Source organism: Terrapene carolina, unplaced genomic scaffold (genome assembly GCF_002925995.2).
Source record: "Terrapene carolina triunguis isolate 2854851 unplaced genomic scaffold, T_m_triunguis-2.0 Scaffold130, whole genome shotgun sequence".
Taxonomy (NCBI): domain Eukaryota; kingdom Metazoa; phylum Chordata; order Testudines; family Emydidae; genus Terrapene; species Terrapene triunguis.
Window position 1 is genome coordinate 13,501,213 of NW_020664481.1, and position 26,041 is coordinate 13,527,253.

General features: G+C 40.1%; 1 protein-coding gene across 2 annotated transcripts in view; it reads right to left on the bottom strand.

Moving 5' to 3' along the window:
• Positions 1-26,041, bottom strand: part of DOK5 (docking protein 5) — a 92,106-nt gene that overhangs the window by 7,060 nt on the left and 59,005 nt on the right. Inside the window, exons 3-6 of one of the 2 annotated variants that reach the window (XM_024203402.1) lie at positions 15,064-15,178; positions 14,844-14,963; positions 11,946-12,135; positions 10,459-10,594 (exon numbers count right to left, since the gene is read on the bottom strand). In XM_024203402.1, the coding sequence (XP_024059170.1) occupies positions 10,459-10,594; positions 11,946-12,135; positions 14,844-14,963; positions 15,064-15,178 (561 nt within the window). Of the gene's footprint in view, positions 1-10,458; positions 10,595-11,945; positions 12,136-14,843; positions 14,985-15,063; positions 15,179-26,041 lie in introns of both variants that reach the window. The other variant, XM_024203401.1, reaches the window with a different exon arrangement.

Consider the following 26,041-nt stretch of genomic DNA (forward strand, 5'->3'; position numbering starts at 1 on the left):
GAGAAGCCCTCCCATCAACTGGAGTTCGGTCGGTATAACTGCAGATTTTCCACACTCCTGAGCAACACGGTTATACCGACATATGTCTGTAGTGTAGACCAGGGCTCAGTACACCAAATGATCAGATTTCCACAGTGAGGAGGACCACAGAAATACCCAGCTAGGGAGTTGGCATGAATTAGGCCCATTCAAACTTCACTGGCCTGAGAAGAAAGACTGACGAGATCATGATGATTAAATGCTGTACATTACACAGAAGCTTTCTAAACCGAACGACTGGGGGTGTTAATATTATGTTGGGGGCGGGGGTGGGGGTGGAATGGCCAATCCAGTTTTGAGCAGAGAAGGCTTTCGGGTGACCTAACAGAATTCACAAACAGGCAGAGGTCAGACAAAGACAAACTGTTCTGATTAGCGACACAGTCAAGTCAGCACACCATCTAAAAATTAGAACGTGAACAGTAAACTATGAATGTGAGCAGGGCTATTGCTACAGCTTTTCATACAATGAGTTTAAACATCTGGCATGGACTAAGCTGCCAACTAAGCCCACTGAAGCAGGAGTTTAAGAGACAGGCAGTCTTGTGAAAGAAGAACCCTGTGGCAATGCAGAGGGAGTGCTGGGATACAGCAGAAGGGACCATGCTAAATGTATCCTACCCAGGGATACAGCTGTCTGAATCTTTCATATCCAATTCATCTTGCTTAGGGATTCATTATGAACCTGGCCTTGGTTCACCAAGGTAAACCCAGGACACATTTTGGGTGGATATAGCCTGAGTTACTGATGAACCCTTTCATGCCTAGCTAGGTGTAAACGGCAGGTTTGAGCTGCATTGTACTTAATTTGGGGATTCATTCAAGCCTGAGACTCAAAATGAAATAAAGTTTGCTTAATATCTTACAAAAAGACACTGCTGAATTTTGCACAGCTCTATTCAGATAGGACTTTCCTGGCCACTTGTTCTGTATCGCTATTACCACCAGTGAACTTATACCATTAATCTGATAGTTGAGGACTTCTAAGTTGTGTTGGCATAGTTGCAAGATGGCATGGTTTATAGCTTACCACACATTCATGTCAACAAAAAAACATGCAGGACGGACTTCAAACAAGAGTTGCGGTAGTATTACTGTGCCACAGCCTACAGCTTCTTTACAATTTGCTCCCCTGAAAACAGGAAAGCTAACAAATTACTGTAATTTCAAATCATATTAGTCAACCAAATAAAGCACTTTGAAATACAATACTCTTTTTATGACATGGGCAGTTTCTAAATGGAGACAGATCAAATTAAAAATGCCATAATTTTTTGGCTCGCCTCCAATTTTGTGCACTGACTGATTGCACCTGCGAGAAGTGGGTATGCAGCCATTTTGCATACGCAAACAAACAATGAATGCACAAATCAGTGAGCCACCTTTTACCACCACTCTACAGAAAAGAAAAACTGAGGCACAGAGAGAGCAAGTGATGTGGCTCAGGTCAGAGAAGAAGCATGTGTAGCAGAAAGGGAAGAGAAGCAGATCCCATTCCTTAACCAGTAGATCATCTATGCCCTTCAATTTGCTCCTAACTTGAACCAAAACATTTAAAATAATGCTATTTGTATTTGTCTCTATATTTTGTTGTGTATGAGACCAAAACTGGAAATAGAGAGATACTGAGTAGTGGGCCATTCTTGGGAGATTTTCAACCCCACCCAACCTGACATCTTGTTCTCATGATATTTCCAGTGTAATTTTCAGGCCAAGAAGTTTTGGATGTTCAGAGCACGTTTGAAACTTTTAGACGCTTATATGAACCTCATTGAAACTTTCTCAACTGTCCCAGTTGCTAATGTAAACAGGATCAAACCATTTCTGGTGTCTTTCAATTAACAGGTGAGCACCAAAAAATCACAAAGCTTAACAACCTGTAAAACTCAAAAACGTGAAATAAAACTTGCACAGAAAAAGGACAACCAAGAATACTAAATATCATCCTACCATTTGATAGTCAACAACACAACACAAATTTCAGAGTAGCAGCCATGTTAGTCTGTATCCGCAAAAAGAACAGGAGTCCTTGTGGCACCTTAGAGACTAACACATTTATTTGAGCATAAGCTTTCATGGGCTACAGCCCACTTCATCGGATGCATAGAATGGAACATATAGTAAGGAGATATATATACATACAGAGAAAATGAAAAGGTGGAGTTGCCCTACCAACTCTAAGGTTTACAACACAAAGATTCTCTCCCTGGTGCAGACCTAAACTCTGTCAAAAACCTTTCATCTGCAAAAACCTTAGCATATAGACAGCTTCCTCTGAAGGTCAGGAGACCCTATGTATTTCAGATCAGGGTAGAAAGCTGTTCCCAGAGCTTAGGGACCCTCCAGGAGGATGTCCTGCCTCCTGACCATTTTCTCAGCTTGAATGTCTCCTCTGTTTGCAACTGGTTTAGTGCAGCGTCAGAAAAGACGTGGAATCTCAAATGGAGAAGTCCCAATCCATTTAGGATTTAGGACTTCCTGGGAGACTACCTGTCTCCTGGTGCCATATTTCTGCAATTGAGATCAGCAAATGCATTTGAGTAAAACTATCTCATGGAAAACCCAGTCTCAGGCCTCTTCCCTTACATATAACACCCTCAGCTATATTCCCTAATTCTTTATTTTAAAGTAGAAAGCATTGTCAATTACACTGTGCTTCAAGATACAGAAATGCATGAGATCTGCACTAGAGTTGGTAAAAATAGTCTGAATTTTGACTTTTTAATGCAATTTCTCATAAATTCCATTTTTAATCAATATGTTTTCTCCAGCCAACAGTAAGCTACACATTTCTCGAACTTTAACTCTGTGGCACTGCCAAAGGTTCTGTCCAGAAAGTCAGACTAAGGGCTCTAAAACCCAAAGTCTCTTAAAATCGTACCAGTCTCTTAAAATCTCTGTTATATTGGGAGCAAAAAGCACAGTAATATCTATGCTACACTGCGTTCTTGCAGAATATGTTCTTAAAGACATGCTTCAACTTTTATTTTCCTTTCAAAAAATCTGTATCTAGAAATGGAGGGAAAGAATCTTTACAAAATTAGTGTATTTCACAGCGAAAAGGGAAGGGTCAAGCAAGCACACAGAAGAGGCAGAGATAAGGGCTGGCTGTCTTAGAGGAGAAGAAGTAAAGATCTGAAAGACAAAGTGGGTGAGGTAATATTTTTTATTGGACCAATTTTTGTTGGTGAGAGAGACAAGCTTTCAAGCTTACACAGAGCTCTTCTTCAGATCAGGGTTGAAGTTATTTAGCGGAACCCATTCGCCTACAACCTCCTTTCTGTAAGGTGTGAACATTGTGCTTGGGATCTGAAAGGAAAAGCAAACACCAAGTCAACTACTGATCTTTAAAATGCCCACATTGAAGTTACTATTACTGAATCACTCTAAACAACACACACTTCCACTTACAGTCTCTTCAATAAAGTATCAGCAGAAACTTCAGTGTTAGCATACATTTCAGCACCATAGAAACAAACAACTAGGGATCTATTCCAGGAAATGTAAAACTAGAACACTGACTTTGACAGTTCCCCAACTGCACAAAATCTTTAGCAGTCTGAATTCCATTTAACAGTGTCTCTAAGGTAGGTTGGGTAAGAAGGGAGTTTAAGAGACAGTACAATATTCCTGAAGTAAGTGGAGTTAATAATGGGACATCCTTGGAGGATGGGAAATAGACTTGGGGGGAAGAAAATTTGAGGAGGAGAAAGCAAAAGGCCTGAAGGAGAGCCTGCTGTGAGTTTTGACCCAAAAGGAAGGGAAATGGGTCTGGAGAGATAAGGAGAAGCAATTCTATGTCCTGAACACACAGACTGTGTCAATGCAGCTCAGATTTCAAGCAAACTCTGTCTAGACCATGACTGATTTGATTCCCATAATTAATTCACTGGTATCTCTGCAGCAACAGGAGGAGCCGGAATGACATGATAATTGGCTGTTTTTATTTCACATAAACACTCAGCACTAAGAAGTGGATTGAAAGCCGTAGGAAATGAAACGCTAATGTGCACATGCACAGTGCTTACGAGTTGGCCAAGAGCAGAGAAGTGTGAATCTGTGTTGCATTAACTTGGTGAGTGAATGATTTGGCAACCGAAGGACATCAAACTGAAAACCTACCATGTTGGGAGTGCTGCTTAGATATTTCCACTCATGTCATTGGTTAAAGCCTATTGGGACCCTTCCAGTCACATCCCATCCAAAAGATACTTCCGTTCTCCCTGATGGGACACATCTTTGCAGAGAATACACTGTAGCGCTTGTGACGGCTTGCTGGTGAGCCTGCACTAGCACAAAAATACTGCACGTTAATGCATCCTCTTCCATCAAGACAAACATTTATGCTCAGCCCTACTTAGGTGCACTTTTTGTGGTGGCTTCTTCTTCATTTTCCTTATACCTTAATTATGGTGAAATCTCCTCTTAAAGGCAATGAAAGGGACTGGAATTTTTCTGACCTTTGTAACAGATAACTGCATAATGCAGTGTGGAGGCATTCTCACAACGGCTGACATTTTACTGGCTATTTGGATGGATGACCATGGTACAGTGATCATTAGCAGGGTTTTTGATGTATACTGAGGTTCACTGGCAACCTGGATGGTGTAGTCTGTTGATAATGTTCTTCCACTGCATATACGTAACAGGTAAAGCAATTTAGAGGCACTCAGGAGTCAGTGGTGGCATTGTACCATTTCACCATTAGAGGCGAGCCAAATGCTATTTTGTAAAACAATGCAGTATGATGGGACGTTATTGAGTGGTGTTTCAGCCAACCATGGAATTCTGTGCCATATTAGTGACTCCATTCTGCATTCAGAGAGAAGCAAAAACACAGCGGTGAAAAGTAACTTACTATTTTAGTTCATATTTCAATAAATTAATGAAACAGTCAAGATGTAATATATAGTGTAAATACCTGGCTCTGCCTGAAATTTCTCTGGATGAATGTCTCCACATCTTAAATCCTTCTCCTAAACAAGGAGAGCATCCTTGAGTCCTTCTTCAGTAGGAATGCACTAGTGTGACTGAGAACAGAACTTGGTGTAATACCTACAATACTTCTCCAATATTATCTGTCCATTGCAAATAAAAAACACATATTTCTACTGGGGCGTCCAATGTTTTTTAAATGTTTTCTGTGGAATTCAGAAAAAAGGCCAAATTATCGCTCTTACTATGGCCCCTGGTGTCATTCTAGTGCTGGAAAAGAAGAGTAAAGCTGCCCTAGCTGTGCATTTGAGAATTCCCCTGGCATGGAGGTTGTATTAGAGGCTTATGTAGAGGACAGTTACTAGGATGGAACCTAGTCCTGGGGATTGGTTTCCAAGCAGTCCAGCAGTTTGAGGGAGTCATCTTTGCACCCTCTCTTGGGTCCCACATTAAGCACAGCTCAGCCAGGACTAAAGGTTTGGGTCAGATTTTTTTTTTTTTTTTAATAATATAACTCCCCCCCTCACCACCACCACCACCACCATCCCACAAATTAGTATTTCATGTGTCCTCTCTCTCTCTCAAAAAAAAAAAAAAAAAAAAACACCACCACCTAGGTAATTTATGTAAAACATTTGTTAATAGTGTGATCTGTTCACTTAGTCTGATGAGTATACATTTGAGAGATTTATCAAGCACTCTAATTATAAAATACCTGAATCTTAGTCCTGGGATTATTATAGTGAGATTAGGGCTGTCAATTAATCACAGTTAATACATGTGATTAATGCAAAAACATAAACTAGATAAAACACAGTTGCGATTAATCACAGTTTTAATTGCACTGTTAAACAATAATAGAATACCAATTTAAATTTATTATAAATATTTTGGATGCTTTCCTATATTTTCAAATATATTGATTTCAATTACAACACAGAATACAAAGTGTATAGTGCTCACTTGATATTTTTATTACAAATATTTGCACTGGAAAAAAAAGATAAAAGAAATAGTATTTTTTAATCTCACACTTAATTGTGATTGTTTTTTTAATCATTTGTCAGCCCTAATTGAGATGGGGCTTTTTTCTGCCAGGTGAAGTAGGTTCACGTAGTCAATTCAAACTGTTTAAGACAATCATTGCTTAGTTAAGGCAGTTACCAAATTCATTGCAAAAGATATGCAAATGCTGTAGAAGAGGAAATATTTTTATTTTAATGTCTTCAGACAGACAGGGATATGTTAATGCTCTTTTTTAATTTTTTTTGATGGGTTTACTTATGTTGTTCATTCTTTACCCTACTGTCATCCTTTCTACTACAAGGTACTCCTTTCTAGTCCCAAAGATAGGAAGTACCATTCCCAGCAATAATTTCCATTTCTAATGATCACAAGTACACATGGAAATGACCATAATTAGCAATTTGACCATCCAATAATCCAGTTGCACTTGTATTATCATATGCATCAGATGTACTTTTGTCTGAAAATCCGCCCCCGAGCATCTAGGCTGCCCTTTGAACTGGCCAATAAGATCATTCTAGGCAATATTGGATTTCGGTTGCCAGAACTAGGAAGATTCATTCTCATTAAGTTTTGACATTCCATCATGAGAAGTAATGAGGTTCCTTCTCAAACTACCTGGACTGAGCCCTGGCATAAATGGCAACAGTCAAGAACTATAATTCTGTTGGTCAATTATTAGGCCAGTTGGATAATCTTTTGTGGTTTTTGAAAAATGTGTTTGTGCTCTATATAAATATTACTTTTCCATTGAATGGTGGTAGAAAACAGAAAGGAAGAAAGCATGAAAAGGGTGGGTATAAACCAGATATGCTGTGTGTGCTAGCAAATAATCAGAAAGGGTGAAATTCACCCAAGTAGAGGGCTAACACGGTTTCTACTCTTTCCAAAAAGGACACATCTTTTAATTCACTCTGCTGACAAGTAAATGCAACTGTCTGGTGTGTCTGTGTCCAATGTTGCAAAGAAGCCATAAAATTGGCATATCCTACACCACTCCCATATGAGACTTGTCATGTGTCTGGACAAAGGTCATGTGGTCACAGCATCTTATCTGAAATGATCCCTTGTCTGCTCTAATTTGCAGTGAGGGCTAGCCTGATTCCTTGTCAGTCCCAGAACTGGGGGAGCATGTGGGCAGCTTAATGTCACTTCTGCCAACCTTCCACCAGTCTTGTGCTAAGCACAACTCAGCCAGATTGGAGTACCTGAGCCAACGATTAGATATAGACCTTAGAGATGAGTAAATAGTGGACAAAATTTTCTGTGAATATTTGAGTTCTAAAATGAATTTTAATAATCTACATATTCTACCCTTCCAGGTACACTTTCTATAAATAAAAATGAGAATTTCATGATGTAGTTGAACATGTTTTGTGATCAGCAAAAGAGGTGAAATTCATCAAATAGATTACCTAGTATGAAGTATTCTCTCAGATCTAACAAGACAACCAGAAACCTTAATCTGGACACCTCTGAACTCTAGGATGAAGGCTGGAATCTGAACCTAGATCCAGAGCCATATTTCAGAGCCATCTCTGTGATGGGCTACACCAAAAACCCAAGATCTGAATTTCCAGTTGGTCTCAAGTCTGTATCCAGATGGGCTCATCTTTGTATACCAATACTAAATGATATGCCTTTAAATTGAAAAGAAGAGTATGTTGTTATCGTCAGGTTAGCATTCTAGGATTGACTGTGTTATTTTTAGAAGTTATAGTTGGACCTAGTTTAAATAAACTGGAGTTTAGATCTGTTGCAGCTGCTCCCCACTGAAATTTATAGCAACTGTATCTTTGTGAAGTGATTGAGGTGACGATTTTACAGTGCAGTTTAGTATTTTAAGAATCAATTGAAGTGACTCTTCAAATACCATATTGCACAATAAGGCTGCCATTTACACTTCTGTAAAAACACCAGATATGAAGTGGTCTGAAAATGCTACTCACTTCAATAGGAAAAAGTTACCACAGACTTTAGACTGTCTTTGAAAATAGCTATGACTGAATAGACAACACGTGCTACTCAGTCTCTTCCAACACTAGTGGACTGCAGCCAGTCCTTGCTTCCAAGGTACGTATGACCCATGCCAGGCTATTTTTAATCTGTTTTGTTGAGTGGTTTTGTTACACTGGTAAAATAGCTGCTAATTCAGGATAAACAAAATAATTATCACCCTTTTTATTCCCCCTTTGATGAAAGGCTGACATTGCTCCTGAAGACTTGAAAATAACCCATTGTTTCAACAATCAGAAAGTCATCTATACAGCTCTCAGAAATATATCAGTAGAGGATACTGCATTGAGAGAAAGAACAGCATAAAACTTCATTTGCTACTGATTTTGCACCTCAGGTCAATGCGTTTGTAGAGGCAGAAAAGCAAAGTGTGTCCTTGACAAGTACTTCCCAAATATAACCTAATAAATTGAAGGCTGCACTGGAAATTGCTAAAATCCCAATGGCTGCACTTGGGGCAGAGTTTTTACAATTGCATTTAGGTTTGGCATGCTGTATTCTGTTGTCATGACAACACATGTGGATGTCCTATTGACATAATGACAGTGAATATATAAGGAGGCAGCTAACACCATGTGGATTCAACAGAAGAATCTTGCCTTCAAGAATGACTTCTTGGTAAAAACTTCCCCATATTCCTAACCTACAAGGTGATCACAAATGCTGATTAAGGAAATGAATACACGGCAGAAAGTCTAGGAAAGCTACTAAGGTAACAATATCTGTGAAGTGTCACTATTAGCTACAAATTAATATACTGGTATTGACTGGAAACAAGTGAATGTTTTACCACTGGACCTTTTTAGGTGAAAAAATATGTATAGCATCAAATTTTGTTCCCCAAAAATACCTTACAAACTACACCAATGAATTATTTATTAGCGTGGGTGCTTAATTGAAGTTTAGCTCAATTACCCAATCCACAAAATTTGGCTTGACACCTTAAGAGAACAGTTAGATTCTTTTCCTTTTAGGGTTTCTTGTATTTCCTCATTCTGGTTGGTCTGGAATTACTATGAGAACAGCCTCTCTAGCTTTGTTTTTGTGATTCTGATTCCAATTCCTGGCCCACATTCAGAAGAACAAAAAAACCTACAAAAGATTAAAAAAAAGGGGGGGAAGGCAGAGGGGAAATATTAATTCAATATATTAATCTTCCCCAAAAAGGGCGACCTTTGGATGAAATTTCAGAGGACGATTTCTATTTTTTCTCAACCAATTACATCCAGCCTGACTCACTGCCACAATATATCACTTAGACCAGGATCTTAGAAGGATTCTGAAAAGGATTCGACATTAATATGGATAACAACAACATCCACATTTACATTAGGAAGGATAAGTATTGATAAGGGGTATAGTCCCTTATGCTTAAGATATAAGCCAATCACTATCTGTCTGGAATAAGGAGAAAAATTCCCATATGGTCAGGTTATCCCACAGTTCTCCATTAAGGGAATTTTATATCTTCTGAAACATCTGTTACTGGCTAGAGTGCTAGTATTCAGGATATTAGTGTTCAGTTTCCTGTTCTGCCACAGACTTCCTATATGGTCTTGGGCAAGGTACTTAGTCTTTCTGTGCCTCAGTTCCCCAGCTGTAAAATGGAGATAGACAGTACTTCCCCCTCTCTCAGAGGTGTTGAGGATCAATACACTCAAGATTGTGAAGTACTCAGATGCTACAACGATGGGAGCCGTATAAGTACTTTAGACAGATCACTGTATGAGACAGGACAGTAGCCTAGATACACCACTGGTCTGATCCAGTATGCCAGTTACTGGGTCTCTAAATGCCTAATTTCTCTAATTTTGTAAATGTCAAAAAACAGGCCTGAAGACATGATTAAAGCATTTTACAGCCCCAGGAAGCTGAGATGCTTTGAGACTCTAGACCAATATTTGTTTCCCCTTAACAAATCAAGCAGTTTAGTTTAAAACAACATATGACACTTTCTAAATTATTCTTAAAGTGTAGACATCAATTAATAAATGGAAAACCATGAGTCAGCCACAATATTTTGGAATTACATTGATGAGAAACACTTCCAAATAAACTACTCAAGTTGCTAATTAATAATGGGAAGCTAATGAGAATGGAAAACATGTGCCTACAGGACCCAGCCATCTTTCCTATAGCAATTTACACCTCTTGATGGTTTTACAAATAACGCAATCAAGGAACATAATGCAGAAACTTCTCTACTTTCAGTTGCTTAAAAAAGCAATCATAATTATTTACTGCTTTAGTAACCCCAAGTGCTAAATGCCATCAGAACTGAACACATTAACACCTTAACTAGAAGAGAAGAAAATCATCATGCACTCAAACTATTTAATATCTGTAAATCAAAAATTAAGAACACGGTCAAGAAGGTGGTCTATGAATTGTGTTACTCATTAATGCGGAGTCTTGGATGACAAGCACAACTAACAGCCATACCACTGAATTTTTCACACTCTGTAATAAGCGCTCATGTTGTTCTGCTATGGCCAAAGCAGCTGAGTGAACCTTCTGATAGATCGCCTCCCCATCTCTTGTCTGAAAGATGAATAGTCCTTCCCCAGTGTCACACATCCTGCCAAAGCGAGAACAGAAATGATCCAAATGTGAGGTTTTCATTTGTTCAGGGTGATTTGTAAAGTATATTTTCGGCACTACTGCTGTAAAAAAAAAAGTGATATCAAAGCAAAAGGTAATAAAAATAACAAGTGATTGTTTGCAGTAAAACACACGGATTTAGATACAACTTCATAAGCATATATACAAACCATTAGAACAGGATATGATGATTACTCATCATTATCAATAACATATGGGCCAGATTCTCCAACCCATATTCATGGAGTAGTATTTACTTATGCACATAATTGCTTCTCAATGTAAACATTACAGAATCAAGTCCTTGGTGTATTTCACTTTCAAACTATGTACGCTTGAAAGGGTCTGATTCAGCTGTGAGACTCAGGCCCCTGTCTAGAATCTACATTACTGAACTAAATTAAAGCATTGTGTATCTCTTTAGATTTATTAAAGATGTTGTTAGAAATAGGGAAGTGTCTCCTAGACCAGAAGAGTTACTAAGAAGAGAAATGTTACCTCCACATGCACTGGTGGATGTGAACTTTATTTAATTGAGGAGACCAATATGTAAATTTGCTGAGAAAGTCAGTAATTAGGCTTATATTGATTTGCACCATTAGGAGAGCACAAAATTTCCTCTGGGACCTGTGTGAAGCCACCACGCCATTTCTCTTCAGATTGTTGCTCTTTCAGCTCTATAGAGAAACATCCATCTCAACATAAAACATAAGGGTCTAATAGGAATTAAAATAGCATTTTAACACTAATGCCAATGCTTTAAGGCAAAATTCCCCTCTTGCATCTACATGGCAGATCCTGACTCCACTATTTAGCTCTCCCTAATTGCACAGAACTCCAGTAAAATTTTGAGAGCAGAGTTTGCCTTCAACTTGAAATACTTGTACATGTAGCTAGTAGATCCATTAGTAACTCCTAATTGAATCTTCATGCCATTATGGCTAAGGTAGGTGCTATTAGTGACCAAGGGTCAATCTTTGTGTTGTACGAATTACTGGCAGAGTATGATATTTCCCCCCATTTTTTTTTAAATCTGTACATCCAATTCTCCAGGCTCATGTACAGTATTTATTAAAAATAACTACACAGTAAAAAGTAGAATCAGTGTGCAAAAGTTGTGGTTTATAAAGCAGCAACTTAAAACTATCCATATCGAAATGTGAACTTTTTTCCCCACAAGGTGTGCAACCTCCTCTGTAAGGTTCTGAACAATCTCCACTCTCATTCACTTCAGTATGAAGTGGGAAAGCTCATTAGTATCACCTAGGATTAGCCCCCCTATCGCCTCTCTATGAAAATGGCTTATAGTATTATAGCAAGACACTCACCTCCCTGCTTCAAACGTAAACCAAGTTGGGTCTCGTCCATACCGCCGGAGGGCACTTAATGGCCAAGAGATGAGTTTTACTCTGGGATTCTGGATATCCCAAAGACAGATATGCTCAAATGTTATCTGCAAGGTACATTCCCCATGCACCTCTAAATTAGGGGATGGCATTAAATACACATTGAATCTCTCTGGAAGAAAAACAAATGGTTGGTCTAAAATCTCTAAGATTTTCCTATTTTTCCTTTATTTATAATTACAAAATCTTATATCCACTTTTAGCAATTACTCCAAGAATAAAAACTCGCTTCCCTCAATTGATTACATTTATTTCTAAAAATATACTGCATACAGAGTGAAGCCATTTAAGTACCATAAAAACAGTACATAGCAATGGTCTCTAAAAATCCATAAAATGTTATCTACGTGATCACCTTTTAAAACAACTGAGATTTGAAGCTCTCTGGGGCAAAGGTCTATTTTATTACACATATGTAAAGGGCCTAATAGAGTCCTGGATTCCAAGCCAGAAGGGATCATTGTGATTCTCTAGTCTGCCCTTCTGTATAACACAATCCATAGAATTTCCCAAAAATAATTCCTAGAGCAGATCTTTTAGAAAAAAAAAGTCCCACCTTGGTTTAAAAATCATCAGTGATAAATCCACCATGAGACTTGGTAAATTGTTCCAGTGGTTAATTTTCTCCCATCATTAAAAAAATTACACTTTATTTCCGGTCTGAATTTGTCTAGCTTCAACTTCCAAATACCAAGGGAGAAAGTTCAAGCTGCCAAGGTTCAATATGTGGGGCCTCAAGGATTGGAGACCATAGAGAAGCCACATAGTGGAATTTAACAGCTCTCTGCATGCTGCACAAGTAAACTCTCCAGTGGCCTGCTCTGCAGGAGATTGGAAGGGAGGTGAGCTCTGGTATGGCCTGGGAAGTGACTGGGACATTGCTAATGGATCCAGACCTACACAAATTCACTGACAACACATCATATGGAAGGTTGCAGTAGGCTAAAACTTGTTACCCATGACCTTCAGGAAGAGCTGGGAAACTCTCCAGTGCCCTGGCTCGGGTTGGGATTGCACAGAAGATTCAGCATTCTCTACCCAAGTAGGCTTTGATTCCCCAGACAAAGCCTATTTACTCAGGCCTTACATTCAGGACATGTATGTCACTGTGAAGAACTATAGCAATGAATTTCTCTTCTAATAATTATGGTTGTATATAAAAAGCGTCACAAGAATAAAGTGCAGTGCAAGTCTGTGCATTTAATAAGTCTCTAATCTATGTTCATGACTGCTTAAGATTTTATATGAACTCAATTTCGCAAAGAGGATTCCCTCAGTCTACTTCTCGCAGACATGGAATTATCTAAAGCCACTCACCCACTTGTCAAACTGGTTCCTTCTCATTCATCACCTTTTTTCAGTCACTTGACTTAGTGCACATATTTTGGATTGAATGAGTAACAATCAGAATCGATAGAGGAAAGTGGCAAGTAAATCTGAAAATTAATATGTTCTTTAATTTCAAGCCGGGATAGTATTTTAGAGGTTTAGAATCTGATTCTCCACTCTGTTACATTAGTTCTGTGATGGTATAACACTGTTTAAGTCAGTGGAATTGCAATGGACAATGGAGACAATGTCTCTAAAAAGACAATGGAATGAAACACAGATTCAGATTTTTAACTCTGAAATCTGGTTTTAAAAAAGCTTGGAGAAATGCTGCTAAAGGAATTCCAGGTTTTCTTCAGGTGAGAAGACAACCTAAGCGTTCAAAATTAACTCTTTTAGATTCAATGAATGGTTAAAAATGTAGCTGATGTTGCATTCTCCGTTATATTTTTAGTGCAAGTCCCTGGACTCAGTTTGCAACAGAAATGGGATGAGGGCTAATTATAAATTCTAATATGTTAACCATACATGGGAATCTGAGAGTGTGTGTTTGGCCAGTATACAGATAGAGGGGAAATAAGCTAATAATTAGGGCCGCTTGAAAGGAGGGGAGATTCCAGCCTGTGCGTCTCAAAGAGGAGTGTATTTTCACAGGGCTGCTCAGAGGATTCAGGGGGCCTGGGGTCTTCGGCGGCGGGGGGCCCTCGCTGCCGAATTGCCACCGAAGACCCGGAGTGGAAGAAGCTCCGGGGGCCCAGGCCCTACGAGAGTTTTCCGGGGCCCCTGGAGCGAGTGAAGGACCCCGCTCCAGGGGCCCCGAAAAACTCTCGTGGGGGCCCCTGCGGGGCCCGGGGCAAATTGCCCCACTTGCCCCCCCGGGCGGCCCTGTATTTTCAAGGTAAATGCATGTGGGCACACAAAAGGCATTCACAACTGTATTTTGCATGCAGTTAATAAAATTGTGTGCACTAATTAAATCATGGAAAGCACATGTGTGCATACAATTAGCTGATTTCCATATGCAAGTGAAGTAATTCAGCTCAGATTATGTATGCAATTATTATTTATATTGCAATATTTATTATTTGTATTTGTGCCTCCGAGCCACAGTCATGAACTGGGACCTTATTTGGTTAGGTTCCTTCCAAATGCAGAACCAAAAAGCGTTCCCTGCCCCAAAGAGATTACAATGCACCTAATTTGTCTGAAAAATCTTACTAGAACATTTCTAAAATCCTAAATCAGCGTGTCAGATTAGCAGAACAGGTTAGTTAGTGCTGATAACAATCAAGATTGGTGGTTTTTGTTTTGTTTTGGGGTTTGTTTTTTTGTTTGTTGGTTTGGTTTTTGTACCAGGTTGTAAAAGCTTGAGTATATTTCTGGTTTCTACGTGCACAGCCCAAACATTTCAGTAACTGAGCCATGCCCTCAGGTAGGAATTATGTTCTAAAACTTTCTAAACGCTATAAAGTTCAATATTTCTGTACATACCACTCTGCTCCCTTTCTACACCAGATGCCAACAAGTCAGGCTCTCCAAGGCTTATGTCATTAATCTGAGTTCCTAGGCATTCCATCTGCAGCACTTTGCACCACTCATCCGCCTCGAGTTCTGTATAAATGCCCAGAAAATCTGTGTGTAGGTACAATATGTTTATAATTTCACAATTTACATTCCAGTGTTTTCTAATATACTGTGCGAGTTTACCCACCTGATTCACAAGCAAAGGTTTTGGACGTGTCGTCATTAAAATAAATGCCTACAGCATGTTTCTTCGTGCTTTTTGGCAGTCGTAATATATTCTTCACATTATTGAGTTCCGTGACCTGAAAAAGAGCAATTTGGAGTTCTAATTAGAATCCTTGAATAATGACTATTGAACGGAGGAGAGAAGGGAAAAGCATTAAGCCAAGCTGGAAAAAAAACAAAAAGAATGAGCCCATGAGCACACACAAGGAAAAATCATCTTGACATGAAGCAGGCTCACAGATGAACTTGAAGATTCTAAATGATGTAGTCACATTGACACTTCCACACTGTCTCATATTCTGTCTGTGCACAAGCTCCAGTGAAACCCAGTAAAAACAGGATTTAAACCACAGGGATGGTGGAATCATCTCTTCAGGAAGCAGCCAGTGGGGAAACACCTATATGAAGTACATGGTAAAGAGCAAACAGGTGCAGCAGAAATAGCAACAAGACCAAGAAAAAAGGTTTCACTTGATCCATTCACTTAGCGGGTGAAACCGATTCAGTTATGACTTGCTCTATGGAAGAATAAACACTAGGGTAGGTGAAATTTTTCATCTAAAACTATTTTTGATGGAAAATTAGTTTTTCAACAGAAGTGTCCACTTTCCTTGTAGGCCTGTGATAGCAGGGGGCTGGACGCAATGACCAAGAAGGTCCCTTCCAGTCCTATGTCTTATGTTCTTTGAAAATTTTCAATTTTTTGGTCAGAAATACAAAAACCTGAAAACAGAACATTTAAGTCCTCTCCACCCCTCAAATATATGGTTTTCAGTAGTTTTTAGCCAGAGATTTTCAGATTTTGGTTGACAAAAACGGAAAAAGTTTTGATTTTCCGGTTTTCATTTTTTCATTGCAAAGTTGATTTCCCCCTCCCCACCCTGTGGAAATCTCCCATTTTCTGTCCAGCTCTAGTAGACAGCTTCAGCAGACAATAGGTGCTTTTTAACATTTCTACACAAAGAGCCCTATTTTCCATCCTGGACTAGGACTTTGCTCTAAGATTTTAACAAAAAAGAGCCTAAAATTCGGCTCAGTGGTAACTGTTGGTTTCTCTGCACTATTAACACTCAGGCAAGTGGCTAAATATGGAATCAGGAGACTACATTTTAGGCTTCTGTTTTGGAAAATCTTGGCCGTACACCTCAACATTTTCATTGCCAGAGTAACCATCTGAACATGAACTTTAGCCACTCCCTCCACGGGTGCATTTTGTTTGGTAATTTCATCAGAAAGAGGAAGGATGTGGCTGCTAGACCTGTTCTCTCCAAAGACAGCTTGCACCATCATTGTCCAGGGTTTCCTAGTTCTCTGAATATTACTGAAAGGGTATTGTAACATTGAGCAACATTACATCCCAGTGGAAAATTTCACTTGTTTTTTTAACATTGTGGGCTGGTTCTCTACAGTACTGAAAAACTAAAGGCATTACAATCTATTTATAAAGAAGTGAGAGACAAATATCCTAATGAGCCTTAGGCTCCCACTGACCCCGTCTTACCCAGTTCCTCCTCAAAGCAGTTCTATTGCATGTTCCCTTCTGGCAAGAGAGAGAGAGAATGAGAACAGCTCTATAGGAGGAAAATCTTTGAAAGCTAACCTCTCCTGAAGGAGAATGGGGCAAAGTAGCAAAGTGATGGGTGCATTGTGAGCAGCCTCCAAAATAAAAAAAAAAGCAATGCATTGGCTGAAACCTGTGTCTGGACTCACACTTCATTGAGAAGCAGCAGAAAGAAAGTCAGGAGAGGGTCATCACACAAACACTAAGCCAGCTGCTAAGTCTCACCTCCAGGTGGCTGAATTCAGAATTCAGTCTTTTTTGCCTATGGGTTTTAGAATCAATCTTAACCTTGCTTGAAACAGGATAATGTAATTGTGCTTAATTTGCAGGATCTCTTCCCACTTTTACAGGGAAGGCTACGGTGAGAGAGCCATTATGGAAGAGCATTCCTGATGCTAACAAGACAAGACACTAATAAACATTTTGATAAAAATAAGAAATCTGTCAATATATATTCCCCTCCCACCTCATCCCATAAAGGTGAACTGCAAATTATCAGCTGCCAAGTTCAACTTCTCGCCCCCAAGGAAAGAATTCAATAGCATGAGAGAAACAGTAGACATTTCCTCTTTTAGGACCAAAGTCTCCCTCTCTTACTCACAATGAATAGTACTTTACTCTCTCTGAGTAATTCCTCTGAAGAAAATGGGACTAATGGTGGAGTAAATTATTACTCATGTTAAGTAGAGAATGGTAGAATCTGACCCATAAAATAATTTGCTACAGTATTACATAGAATGCACTACTCTATCATTTAGCATATAGCATTAGATAGAACACAGGGAAGAGCCTGCTTCCTGAAGTCGTTAAGCTTGCTTTAGTTCTCCCCATTGTTCACAACCACAACATAGAGGCAGTTCAAGATTTGTGCAAGATTAGTGGCCACACAGAGATTGTATTATGGCTCCTTCCCTACCTGTGGGCTTAGGTCTGTGTGAATAGCATTGCTCTACTTTGTAGAATGCCCTTCACAACTCTAGTTACTGAGCCTTCGCCAGACTGATGTTAGTGAGTGTTTTTTGTCTACAGAATTTGAATCCACGATTGCAAAAAGGTGAAATAACCTAATTTACTGATATGGCATCTCTGAAACAATTTAACCTTCATCTTGTGGTTGGTAGAGGACCAGACCATGGAGAAAGACTGTTGCCAGAAGGTGGTATATGCATTCTTTCAATGATTTACATTAGACTTGACACATCCAGAGAAAAGCTTTCCAGAATAAAGTCTTCTGTTTTCACATATTCTCTACACATTCATAAAGGCCAGATTCTGCTATCTGTACTCATGCTGAGCAGTACCTTACAAACCAATGGTATTACCTGCAGAATAATGTACTATTTAGTGTGGATAAGGGTTTCATAATGGGACATATAATGATTCACAGTGGTTTCCCTAATGTATATTAACAATAATATCAATATAAGCATTGTGGCCTGACGCTTTAAGCAGTGGTCCATCAGGGTAATCCGCTGGCGGGCTGCGAGACAGTGTTTACATTGACCGTCCGCGGCGTGGGCTGGCCGCTGCTTCCTGCAGCTCCCATTGGACGGGAACTGTGAACCATGGCCACTGGGAGCTGCGGGCGGCTGTTTATGCAGGTGGTCAATGTAAACACTGTCTCGCGGCCCGCTAGCGGAATACCCTGATGGGCTGCGGGCCGCAGGTTGCCCACCACTGCTTCAGAGAATAAAGAGCTCTCAGTTCCCCTCTGTTGTTGAACAGGGGAAAGAATGGCCCCAGAGCTGCTTCATTTGCGTAAGCTATTTACCTAGAACTGAGGAGGCATGTCCCAGGGGAAGAAGCTCTCTGTCCCCATCTACTGGTGTATAGGGAAAGTATGGCTGCAGAGAGAACTTCATTTGCATAATCTTTCTACCAGTAATTCCTCCAGTGACACTTTGGGAGCCACCAAACTGGCCACAAACTCAAAATGTATTGAGTAGTGGAACTGAACTGACAAAGAAGAGAGGGGAACCCTATCTTGTGTCATGGAGTGCATCCAAAATAGAAAGGACTTTGCTCAAGGGACTTATATGCTAGTGGTTCCCCTCTACTGAGGATCCTGTGCCATTGAGAGAACTTTTTGCTGAAGCCACAAAGTACAACACCAGGGCTACCATGGAAGAATCCAATGCCTGCAGATTGGATGCAAGATATCAGCCTTCATCATCTTAAATGGGACTTAGCACATGCTTACCTTCCACAGGCCTTCCGAGGGTAGCAAGGAGCACCGTAGTCAGGTGACTAGGCTTTTAGAAGTTTCAAATGGAATTATTTGTTATGCAAATAAGCTTTTTGAGAGAACCGTGTATAAATTTAAACATGGGTTTTCGGTTGTTCAGCATATCATGACTATGGAGTTTGGGAGGAATATACAACTGAAGATGGGGAAAAAAGTACTGACATTATCAATTCATCTCAAAGGTCACGCAGTTATGAAGAACTACTGTGGTAATCCAAAAGGTAGAGCAATAGATTTCAATAGTAATTTAGTATGCTTCAATTCATGCTTGAAATGCCAAAGTTCATCCATTTGAACAGCAACATTTGTTTTCATTTGATTCCTTTTTCCTTTCACATTTGCTCTTTATGAGAGTACTATGTCACAAAGCAAAGAAGACTATCTATACTATTATCTATCTCTCATCATGGTTACCTTCATAGTGCCCATACTGACCAATTTTGCTTTGACGGTTATCAAGAAACACTAATCCTAATGAATAAAACAAATTCTTCTTCACACCAACATTAGATCAGAGGAGAAAAATATATGGAATACATAATGGCATGGTTGGTAGAAAGTTTATTTTGAAGGCTTTCAGATGGGCCTTCTGCTGGTCATGCATGGCGTAAATTTCACCCTTTAGGACAAATCTTGGAAATATTGAAGTCAGTAGGAACTTTGCCATAGATTTAAATGAGACTGAGATTTATCAGATATTATTACTGAAGAAAAAACCCATAGTTATAACTGAAGTTAGATAGTAAACAAAAATGTAGAAAGATTAGCCCCATAGATAAAATTAATCAACAGCTACCAAACTTTAGAGCAAACTGCACTGGAAACTTAGTTCAGGCGCGAGGCATTTCATACAGTGTGGTCCTTTCTGAAATCGTTTACTTGTAGCTATGAACATTTTCTGATGATATTTGGTTTTGTAAATCTGAACAGGCTGCAGTGGAAACATTACCCTGTGTGCTGTGATAGATATATAATCCACAATTTGACCTCTGATCCTGGTCCAAATATCTATGATAATGTGCACATCATTCTTTCTCTTCCCAGCTGGCTTCAACTCAAATTCTTTTTTGGTGCAAGGCTTCATAAACACAATGAGAGAAATCACTTGAAGAAACCAAGCACTACGGGTGTCATTTGGACCGTGAATTACACAAATGATTTGATGTGAAGTATTAACCACCAATATCCCTTCACAGATCAACTCTTCAGTTCTCTACTTCCAGACTCTTCAGCCAGAAGACTTACTTTCTGTGTGCTTTGCTTTCATGGCTGCCACTTGATGTAGCCTGAGCTGTGCAACAGAAGCCTCTGCTGTTTCCCTTTTATTCTTCACAGCTACATTTTTATTTTTGGAATTGTTACTGAACATGTAAGAGATGACAAAGAAGACAGACACATTCCAACAACGGAACATCCCCTTCTTTTAAGATCTAACTTTAGCCATTGGGTTATCCATGTGCTTTAGGCTCAAAGCTGCACCTGGGTATTTGAGGAGGAAACTGTGTAAAGACCTCCTGATAACTGAGCTGCTAAATCCCTCAACAAGCCATTTCATCATCAATCATCATCATCATCATCTCCAGGTATCCAGGCAGTCTTCCTTCAGCTGACACTTGTGTGGCAGATGGTGCAAATGGCCTGGCACACGTATGCTGAATCCATGTTGAAAAGTGACAGACTGCTAACATCTTTAGTACACCTCTACCCCGATATAACGCGACACGATATAACACAAATTCGGATATAATGCGGTAAAGCAGCGCTCTGGGGGGGGCGGGGCTGCATGCTCCAGCGGATCAATGCAAATTCGATATAACGCGGTTTCACCTATAATGTGGTAAGATTTTTTGGCTCCCGAGGACAGCGTTATATTGGAGTTGAGGTGTATTGTGCTTTTTGGGAGAACTGCTGATGAGGAAGTCTGAAAATGACTGGAAATATTTGTGATTGAATTTTTCCTGGCTTCTTTGAGGGTGACTTGTGTCACCTTCTTACCTGGTGTTGTTTATTATTGTTACTACTACTGTTTTTCTTTTCTGCATCTTACTAACTCTCCTTGACTCAGACTCTTTCACAGCAAATGTATTTTCATATGCATGATTTGTGCTGTGCTAACATTAATTAGTTAATCCTCAGCAGCTCTTTCAGATAATGATAATTACTGTACCAACTCCCATTTTTAGAAATAGGAAAACAGACACAAAGAAATTAAGGCCAACATTTTCAAAAGTGGCCACTAATTCTGGATATTTGCCACAGTTTCAGGGTAACTGCACCTGTGACCTGCTCAAACCATGCCCTCTTAGGTCTCTAACAATCACTCTCACTGAACAGGGACCCATGTTCCACTCTCTCCTGACCAGGGCTTTAGACTTGCAATCTCCTGGTATGCAGACAGATTCTCCCCAGCAGATCTGATCAAAAGTCTAGGCTCCATGCATTGCTGTCTCTCCAAGGGCTATGACTGACATACTCCAGTGGCTACAAGTCATCACGGGTCCTAGCAAGCACTACCTAGGACTGCTGTGAGCGATATCTAAGCCTCTGTGTTCTGTAGAGTGGCCACCGATGCATCCCCAGAATACTAGACATTGCAGTACTTCCGGAGCGGTGTGACCCCGCACCATGTATGTGAGGTCACGCCAGATGGGGCGGAGCAGCACACTCTTCAAAATGGCCTCCTTTCCAAAAACAGGACAGTATGACTTAAAACCAGACAAATGTCCTGCCTTGTGGTCTGGATCCCCTGGGGTTTGTCAGACTTCTAGAGCTGCAGCGCTGGTTCCTCCCTTTGCTGCTCTGGCATATTTCCTGGGTACTGATCCATCTGCTACCTGATCAGTCTCCTTCCTTAGCCCCAGGGCCAGCAGTGACACCCCACGAGATACCCCAGTTAATTAAACATACCCCTTTCCCTTAACTCCATCCAAAAAGTGTGAAAGTCCTAGTTTACAGTTTAACTCTCTCAGGGCATAAAGCAGTTGTCGAGCAGTCAGCACGCACACACACACACACACACACACACACACACACTTTGCACAATCAAAACCTTTATACTCTTTTATTCGTAATCATGTCAAGAACAGGGGAGCACGGATCCTACAAAAGAACAAACATCTGAAACCGCAATGTCCCACACTTTCTAGCTCACACTGCCCTTGTGAGCCCTTGGGAAACATCGGGGTCCAGGAAAGCAGACAAAGCGTTCCCTCCTCATACAGGCTGTGGTATGCTAGCTGGTCTCCCTCACCCAGCTTCTGTGACCTTCTGCTCTTCTGCCCCATCCTCTCTCTTCCTCTCTGGCCACCAGTTCCTCTGTTTCTTTATTTAAGCCCCTCCTGGTCAGCTGGTTTTGTTTTACTGCTGGTATGTTTCCACTGTCAAGTACCATTGTTAACCTTAAGTATTTCCCTTTGTATCTGTCTGGTGTGTACATGCTACAGGACCTGTCAGCAACAGTGAACCTACATACAGATCGGCATTTGTAATATAGCAGTTTTTCATCATATGACTTCACAAATCTGGCAAGTCAAAGTCCTACCAACCCTTTAGCAGGGTTTGGATAAAAGGTTGTGTCCATTTGCTCAATCAAAATGAAGGCACCTCTGGCAGGTTAAACTCAGTCTTTTATACCAAAAAGTCTTTCTTTGTCCTTGGGCCTCCGGTACATATCTAAACCAATACATGAAAACAACCCCATGCGATGGTACTTCTCTGGAGTAGCCTACAGTCTAGAGACTGCAGTAATGACCCCCATTGTGTTTAGTTCCTGGAGGAGCTTTGGTAACCCTTGCTCATGGAGTAGAATACAATCCCTAGTGCACAATGATCCATATAACATTCATAAAGTTAATATAATAGTCCCGGAAAATACTGCATGTGATTGTAAAATCTGTCATGGCTTCTGTTTGTAAATGCCCAGCTTGCACACTGGATGAAATCCATTGGTTTTCTATTGCCATTGACTTCAATTGGGTCAGGATTTCACCTCTTGGGCTTAATTTTTGGAAAGTACTGAGGTCTGCAGCTACTGAAGTTATAGGTATTTGGCTTTTTTTTAAAATCAGGCCTATGGGTCTAAAATCTGGCATCTAAAAACCAAGGAACTCAAAATTAAGTCCCAATTTTCTAAAATAGGTGCACTCCCAAATTGCACAGCATATTGTCCCAGCATATGCATAGGCTGTGGATTTGTGTGCATATACTCACCGTACCCTGAGTTAGATTTAAAATTCCTTTGAGTGTCTTTTTATTTTCTATTTTATTCCCTCACAAGACTTTCTGAGGGAGGAGAGCAGAGTACTTCTTTCTATAAAACTAACCCCCAAAAGCCCATTCATGCATATGAATAGCAGTACATGAACTCCATGAACTGTTTCAACTGCTTCAAAACTACTTCACAATGTGCTTCTGGTGTTGACCCATATACACCTCATATGTAAGTAATAAAGTGCCAGTATTCTAATGGAAAATTAGGAGTACATTTGCAGCTGGAACTCTACTCCGGCCTCCATGTATGGGTGCAAAAAATTATATGTACTCTTACTTGCACCTGCTTTTGCAGTCACAAACACCTGCTAACAATTCTAGCACCTGTGGGCATAAACAGTTTTTAAATGCTTAGAGGGCCAAATATACCACACCTTTCTGAAAGGGGTAAATTATCAACCATTAGCCTCCATCTCTGCATGTGCAAAGCTGCGTGCACACAAAGATACAAGTGTGTTATGGTTTGACATCTGACAAAAATGATATTACATTTCATAAGGCTTCCAATTCTGGCTTGTAAAAGGATTATGACTAAAACCACCTACTGAATTTTGAGACTGGACTTATTAGGACTTATCACCAACTCTATCACTCTCAGAACTAGTCCCTTGACTCACATGTTCATTTGAGCTGTACTGGAGATCCATAACCACTGGCTACCAGCTTTATACTACTTGTCATTTCACAGTAAGGAATGGCACATATACGCTATATACACCATAATATGTCTGATAAATCTTGATGTATGACAGTCCAATAAAGATGCCAAAAATGCCCTGCCAACTTTTTTCAAGTCTCAGACCAGACACTTTATTTATAATAAGTGATAGTATTCATTAAAATAAATGTTTAACAACCAGTGATTAGCAGAGTGGCCATATTTTAAATGTTTAATTTGCTACCAATATAGTTTTGCATTAGCGAGCTTGGAAAACAATTACAAATTACACAATTCAATTTTCCAAATGGATTATTTTGTAACTAGGCAGAAAGACTGCTTAAATTACTTCTGCTGTTTCAAGGGAAAATTAATACGACCGGATTAAAACTCAGATCCCCTTGAGGAATCAGTATATTCCTGTCAGCATTATGCAATTAGTTGGTATAGTATTGGAATATTAAGACTGTTTCTGATATGTTGCAAAGTCAAAAGACATTTAGAGAAACAAGAATTTAACTTCCAACATTCCCCCCCCCTTTTTTTTTGCATATGATAACTTGTAGATGATTTATTTATGTTTACCAATGAAAACAAGACAGCTACTTAAAAGGCAATTTTCTGCCCAGCTTTTGTAGTCTGTATTCTAATTATTTTTCCTCCCTTGTGGGACTGCATGAATTAAGTGGCCATTTTGCTTTGTGTATACAAATTTGGAGCCCACTTCTTAAGCTTCAAATGACTTTGTTCTCACACAAGTCACCTATCTATAGCCTTGCCCTGAATAAATCACATCCGTAGAACCCTTTAACCTTTATATGTTGTAAAACTAATAGAAGATTCCAAAGTTAAACTGATATTATTTATAGGCCAATATTTTACAAAGTTACTTATTTCAAAATGATTTGTTGTTCTTTTAACTTAACGAGGCATTGATTTTTATCTATTAAGTACAGGACTCTTCCATGGAACCTGGATTGGTAACAGAACTACTGAACCCTCCCCTATGCACTCAAAAAAGGGATAGCTAAAATCTGGCCCTAGGTAATTAGTAGAGAGCTTGTACGGCATAACTTAACATCTACTGAAATTATTATGCCTTGCCCATCACCATGGGCACATACGAACACATACATATGAACAAAGTCCACATACCATTAATCTTTAGAATCTTAAACCCAAAGACAAACCTGTTTTTCCTACCTTTAATGATCCTCTGCTGTAGGTATTTTAAGCCATCTGCAGGGCTGGCAAACTCTCAGTCCTGTCCTCAAAATTTGTGCCCACAACTGAGTCTATCTTCAGAAGCTGACAAACAGGGATTCTCAGAAGCCAGCAAGATGAGTGAGTAACCGCCAGGAGTGAAATACCAAGGATGAGGGTGGATTTGGGGCCCAGATCCACAAAGGTACCTAAGCATCTGTGGGAACATCTACACTGCAGCTGGGAGCATGCTTCCCAGCTTGGATAGACAGACACACGCTAGCTCTGTTCGAGCTCACATGCTAAAAATAGCAGCATAGCTGGGGATAGCACAGGCAGCAGCTCAGGCTAGCTGCACAAGTACAAACCCACCCAGACCCCCTGGATACATATTTGGGTGACTAGCCCAAGTCCTGTCCGTGTGCTATCCCTGTCTACTGCTATTTTATTCCACTTGCTCAAGCAGAGCTAGTGCGTCTGTCTACTGGAGCTGAGAAGCAGGATCCCAGCTACAGTGTAGACATGTCCTGATTGACAGGCCAGAAGGAGGTGCCTATCTCTGCTTGGGATTTTCATCCATGAACCTTCTCCAGGTCAGCCCTTTCTCATGAAAAACCATAGAGATGCCACCTGACTCCAATAGTGAATAGTCCAGTGGATTGAGAACTCACCCAGGGTGTTGGAGACCCAGTTCAAATCCCTGCTGTGCCTGATTTGGAGCAGGGACTTTAATCCATGTCTCCCACCGTCCTGGAGAGTTTCCCCAACCACCACTCTAGAGGCTGCTCTGGGGCGGGTCTCTCTTACTCTTTTCTGTTGAAGCTTTCCCACTTTGTATAAGTAAATATTCATTAGGCCATGGAGGGAGGGGGAGAAAGAGAGAGATTGACTCTATAGCTGGACAGTCAGGTTCAAGTCCCTGCTCCAATGAAAATGTAATTTATACAATGTGGAACAGCTTCAAAAGGAGAGACTGAGAATGACCCATGTCTGGGCATCCTCAT